The sequence below is a fragment of the Monopterus albus genome, unplaced genomic scaffold (genome assembly GCF_001952655.1).
Source record: "Monopterus albus unplaced genomic scaffold, M_albus_1.0 scaffold72.1, whole genome shotgun sequence".
Taxonomy (NCBI): Eukaryota; Metazoa; Chordata; class Actinopteri; order Synbranchiformes; family Synbranchidae; genus Monopterus; species Monopterus albus.
Window position 1 is genome coordinate 1,191,989 of NW_018127952.1, and position 6,270 is coordinate 1,198,258.

General features: G+C 45.9%; 1 protein-coding gene across 1 annotated transcript in view; it reads left to right on the top strand.

Moving 5' to 3' along the window:
• The first annotated feature begins 1,210 nt into the window (after nucleotides 1–1,210).
• skor1a (SKI family transcriptional corepressor 1a) overlaps nucleotides 1,211–6,270 on the top strand; it is a 7,855-nt gene continuing 2,795 nt past the window's right edge. The window contains 7 exon segments of the mRNA XM_020605676.1: nucleotides 1,211–1,382; nucleotides 2,255–4,022; nucleotides 4,526–4,616; nucleotides 4,705–4,776; nucleotides 4,932–4,994; nucleotides 5,990–6,064; nucleotides 6,236–6,268. Coding sequence (XP_020461332.1) covers nucleotides 2,265–4,022; nucleotides 4,526–4,616; nucleotides 4,705–4,776; nucleotides 4,932–4,994; nucleotides 5,990–6,064; nucleotides 6,236–6,268 — 2,092 coding nt within the window. The 5' untranslated portion in view covers nucleotides 1,211–1,382; nucleotides 2,255–2,264.

Below are 6,270 nucleotides of genomic sequence, written 5' to 3' on the forward strand. Positions count from 1 at the left end.
GTGCATGTATGTTTTTGTCTGTTCGTCCCTCCACCCGTCCCCTCTGTTGGTTTCTACACGCCACCTGTGTCTGTGTCCGTCCACCTGCTGCAGGCATCGACATCTCTATCTGTAGGGGACAGACTGGACATTAGCTTGGTTAAACGATCACCCATCGATCCGCTTATTAATAATAAATTAAGGTCTTCAAGGCAGCCAATGGGCTGGACTGTCACCGCTTACATCCCTGACTTTTGCTTTAAATTTACAGATTGCTCTCTCTGTCTCTCCCCCTCTCTCTCTCTCTCTCCCTCTCCCTCTGTGTGTGTGTGTGTGTGTGTGTTGTTCAAGGCGATATAAATCTGTTTCCACAGTCACACTGCGGGGACTCACCTTCCTTCTGGGGTCAAAAAGTCCCCATAACGTAAATTTTAGTGTGAAGGCTTGGTTTAAGGTTGAGTAAGGTTAGCGTTTATGGGTTAGTCTAAATGTCCACGGCTGTGCGTGCGTGTGAGAGAGAGCACAGAGCCTCCATCTCCATCATCAGCTCATCCCAAATGTACCCCTTTTCGTCGCCTTAAAATCCAAAGCGTCTATTTTAGTTTAATGTTTCCCCCCTTCTTACTCCTGTTTTCGCTGCGGCCTCAGACTGGTTTGTGTGGACGGTGTGGAAGCCTAACAGATGGCGGTGTAACTTGATAAATGAGCCGGGGCCTTTTGTCTTCCTTGCTGCCCTCCAAAGTGCCACTCGTTCAGCCTGTGTTCGTTGGTTCGCTCCCGCTGCTGTGGGAACAGTCCTCAGTACGCACCGTTAGGCCACTAGTGGCTCCCAACGTGAGGTCCAGAGGCCCCCTAGAGGGTCCTCCACGGGGTCCAGTGGGGTCACAGTTATGACTCTTACAGAATCACTCTTTGGATATCTTTTTCACGTATATTTCTGTGGTAGGCTGCTCTTTTTTAGCTGTATGCAATAACAAATATATTCATGTGGGTCTTAGGGCCAAAATGCTTCCCCATTTGGGGTCAGCGGGGGCCTAATTGGTCGTGATTTTTTATTTCATTTATTTATTTCTTTTTGATCATTCTTGTGCGTCAAAGCTACATAATAGTGTGTAGTAGGGAGGGAGAGTCTGAGGGGGGAGAGAGAGAGTGAGAGAGAGAGAGAGAGAGACGGATGCCATGTGTTTCCTGTCTACACGCCATTCACCTCCCCGGGCTCCAACAGGATGGAGGTCCTGTGTGCTGCTGCCTGCGCTGACACAAACTGAAATAAAGACCGCTTGGCTTTTCCATCGGCTCTCTGGACTCATCGGGCCTGAATTCACATCTGTTTATATTTGTATTATCTGTCATTTTTCCATCCTTAATCCCTCTAGAGTGTGTCGTCTTTTTAGGAGAGAAAGGTATGTGTTCTGTTGTTAATAATTCAGTCAGAAATCATAGCCTTGTTTTCTTGTTTCATTTTGACTTTTATTTCTATGTAAAATGTGTAGGATCATAACCTGTCATATATCGGTTAGCATTCTAAAAGAAATCTTATTCACATCACTTATTTAGATGAACCGTTAAAGCTGCTGTGGTCTCTGATGCCAGTGGCCAGAGGCAAAAAGTAAGTATGTGCAGGTGAACGTGAGACAGGCCTGCTCCAACCTCATTTCGAGCAACTGGCTGCGACTAATCTGCACAGAAGCTTTAATTATATATAGGACTAGTCTTTTATTAACAATGCGAAGACGCACGCGTGGATGTGCTTGCTAAGAAAGAGACTTATAGCTCTTCTTTTCCTCTGTGCTAAGCGCATTGGCTTAGATCAGGCTGCATTTTCCTTCTGTCCTTATCCGCACATAAACATCTTATGTGACTTAAGTAGTTGTCCCATAAGTGCTGAGCCGATTTCAGGATAAGAGGAGCAGCAGATCCACATAACCTGAGAGAGGAGGAGTACATGGACAACCCAGAGGAATGAACTGAAGGCGTCTGCTTGACTTTATTTTATTTTTTATTGCTGTCCTTCCTATCGTGTCCTGGTCATTTTTATATTCTTAATATTTAATTTGTTTTTTTAGCAGATTATGTGGACTGAAATTATACGCTTCTCATATCAAGTTTGTTTCACTTACATTTTGTAATATTTCTCTTTTAGTTCAACGTATTTGTTTGTTTTCGATGTTAATTTTTCTCTCACACAGAACAGTTGCAAGATAGCCTCGTAAAAATTTTGTGCTTGTTGTTATACAGGCCTCTCGTTCACTCCAGATTTCTTTTTGATTTACAGGTTTCCAGGGATGGAGTCGATGCCCGGACAGCTTCGAGACGCGGGACGGGACGCCAGCTCTTCCCCGAGTTTAAAGCAGGACGCACAGAGTTTCTCCAGCCCCAGCTCCCTCAAACCAAACCAAGTGAGTGAGACCTCCTTGTACGGGGTGCCCATCGTTTCTCTGGTCATAGACGGCAGGGAGAGACTTTGCCTGGCGCAGATCTCTAACACCCTGCTGAAAAACTACAGCTACAACGAGATACACAACCGCCGGGTCGCTTTGGGCATCACCTGTGTGCAGTGTACCCCCGTTCAACTCGAGCTCCTGCGGCGCGCCGGGGCCATGCCCATCTCCTCCAGGCGCTGCGGCATGATCACCAAACGGGAGGCCGAGAGGCTCTGCAAGTCCTTTCTGGGAGCGCACAGCCCCCCAAAGCTACCAGAAAATTTCGCATTTGATGTGTGTCATGACTGCGCTTGGGGTTGCAGAGGCAGCTTTATACCTGCCAGATACAACAGCTCCAGAGCAAAGTGCATCAAGTGCAGCTTTTGCAACATGTATTTCTCACCAAATAAATTCATTTTCCACTCCCATCGCACCCCAGAGTCCAAGTATCTGCAGCCGGATGCGGCCAACTTCAATTCATGGAGACGCCATCTGAAACTGACGGAGAAAACCCCATCTGAGGACATTAACCATGCATGGGAGGATGTAAAGGCCATGTTCAATGGGGGGAGTAGAAAAAGGACTCTGCCCATGAGCGGCTCGGGAATGTCCTCGCCGATTAAATCCCAGGCCCCGTCCAGCCTGGCCCAAACCTCTTCCCCTGAGATCCCTCACAAAACTTTACGGTGCGACGATGATCAGGGGAATAATAACCTGAGTTTGGCGAGCGGAGCGCGGAGCTACCCAGTCATCCCAGTGCCCAGCAAGAGCTTTGGCATGCTTCAGAAAATCCCCCCACCTCTATTCCCCCACCACCCCTATGGCTTCCCCAGCTATGGGCTGTGTCCGAAAAAGAGCGACGGTGTGCCTGATTCCAACAAAACTAATGTCTCTGGTGTGTTTTGGCCTGGCACAAAGGACACCCTGTACCCTGCTTTCCCCGTGTTTTGGCCTACAGCTGGTGGCCTCCCCATGCCGCCCTACCCAGGGTCTCCACCAAAACTTCCTCCAGAGCTGCCAGGCGTTCGGCAGGGCGAGCTCGACTTATCGGACCAAAGTGACCGGGGCACACCCAAAGACACCAACCACCACTCACACCATCGGCAGGACGGCGGAGAGCGCTGTCCCAGCTCGCAGTCCTCCTCAACCAGGAACGAAGAGGACAAGTCCGGGGACGAGACATCCCAGAGGAAAATCAGCTACATTTCGGCCTTCAGACCCGTGGTCAAAGACGCAGAGACCATCGCCAAACTCTACGGCAACCGAGACAGCTACGGCGCACGCCCTGGCTACCTGTCCCCGGATTTTATCAGTGAGAGCTCCAGTTACAGATCGATATCACCGGACAGAGACAGCGTGGTGGACGACGACGACCCGGACGTGGACGTGGAATCCAACCGGGGACAAGACGATGATGAGCCGATCCGGATCTCGCCGGGAGGGGACCGCCATGACTCCCCTGTTCCGGACCGGGTATCCTTATGTGCGGAGGAGAGCCAGGAGCAGCGTGATGCATCCAGCCCCGGGGCAGCAGCATCAGCAGCAGCATCGGAGGACTCTGCGCACACTGGGTCATCAGATGAGGACAGACAGATGCATAATGGCTCCCCTCTTCATGAAGTAAGATTAGATTAAATGAAACTTTAATGATCCCTGTGGGGGAAGTTGAATTGTCGCAGTAGTGGAGAATATGATGAGTTTATAGAAGAGAGGAGGCCGATAAAAATGTAATCAACATCAACTGGCCTGGAATTGATCAAATTCAGAAGTTGATATATTTTTTATATATATAAAATTTTAATAATAATTGTTAATAGCTCTGCCCGTTTCTTTCTGGGTAATTAAGGAATAATACCTTAATTCATCCTTTTGTGTGTTTTTATGGATTCCCATTAAATTGCCTTTCTCTGTGTCTGTTCAGTTTTAAGATATTTTGCCTGCACATTAGTGGTTTTCAATGCAAATCAATTCACGTTTTTTAGAGACTCAGCTCGACGCCGTCACAACAAATTGCAGGGCTCCTGTGTTTTGAAGAAAAAGGGCCTCAATTATGTGAAGAACCACAGTAAATGACATCTAATTGATTAGCGTTATTAAACACGAGTGTCTGCTTCATTTTACAGGTGTGCGCTCATGAAAAGGACGGCCACGTGATTCTGAACGAGCCTTCGTCGTTTGGGTCGAGACAATCGAGCAGTCCCCGCAGATCCAACGGTGATTATTTGTCCCAGTTATGTTTTGGGTGTTAATGCAAATCGGTGCGTTTTTGTTCCTTTTAACTGAAGGTGTGTGGCTTGTTTAGGTGCCCAGCACGTGTCTGACATACAGAACCAACGCAATGCAACATCTTATCAGGAGCAAAAGGACAGACAAGGTTGTCAATTATTCTGTTTTACATTTTATTATTCTTTTTCAAATCCAGCCTATCAACGCTGTCACTTTTAGTAGCTTCACTTTTTTTTTGCCGCATCCTCTCATATAAATGACTTAATTGTGGGTTTAATAATGTGTTTTATTGTTTGTGTGCAGCCGATGGGGCTTTACGCATTGATATCAGCGTGCATGAAAGAGATCTGGAGAACATGGCTAAAGGTAAGAGGCTATTTTCAGGATCAAAAGGAAATAAGAGAGAGAAAGGGGTGAGGCAGGTGATATTAATTATTATCAGTAATTATTCTTGTTTTGATTGTAATTTGGGAACATGTGTCGCCAGCCAACACATATTTATACAATAGCCAAACGGCAGGACAGGGCCGCATTTAATTAATTCCATTTTATTTCTTATAATTAAACTTAAATGTCATTTATTTAAATATAGCTAATTATTCTTTAATGAAGCCGAATTTCTAGATTTATAACCGCAAATTAAAGTCGACTGTTTGTCCGGGGTTGTTTATTTGTTGAAAATAAACTGTGTAATGATCACATTGTGTCTCCCGCCTCATTTTAAATGCAGTGAAATGCCCACGGCCTGTTTAAGATGACGTGCCAAAATCTAAATGTGAATTTACATTTTGTAGGCCTAAAGTGTTTCCATAGCTGTTAACCACTTAATCAGGAGATGTGGGAGTTTTGACTTATTATTGTAAGAGGAAATCGTTTAGAGGCTATTAATATTTTAACGAACAGAGCCATAACCCCGAGGCACGGCAGCTAATTATTTTACAACGCTTGGAAAAACCCTGGGACTCCATTATTATCGTCTCAACCTCCAGGCAATGCATGGCAATTACTGTGGCAGCAAGCAAAAGGAAAGCAGTGAAATGGTTGTTATCACGGATGCAAACGCACCTGAAGCCGGTTTACTGGGCTGGCGTAAATCTTTATGTGCAGAAATCCAAAATATATCACGGTAACTGGAGTCAAATTGATGTGAGGTAGATGAGGATGGAGAATATTGTTCTCTGTTACCCGAGGGGACATTTCTGATAATATTGGTGGTGCGTTTGCATTGTGGTGCTTTTAATCCTCATCCCTAGCGCTGAGTGCGTCAGGTAGTCTATGTATGACAGTTGCTGGGTCAATAATGATAATTCTTGTAATTACTTGGTGTTGAAATTGGCACATTTGGGCTTTTTGCTTTGCAGAGGAGTTGCAGAAGCAGCTTGTGGAACAAGTGGAGCTGAGGAAAAAGTTGGAGAGAGAATTTCAGCATTTAAAAGGTAGGACTAAAGTGAGTAATTGTACTTTGTTACGATTTTAAACCCTGTGCCTGCAACCTAGAACTCAGGAAAAGAGCAAGTTATTTTGCCCTTTGAATCCAGGAATGTGTCTTTAAATGTGTCTCCACAATGTCAGAGTTTCCATCTGACGTAGCCTTCGGTACTCTTCAGATAATTTTCAGGATCAAATGAAGCGTGAGCTGTCC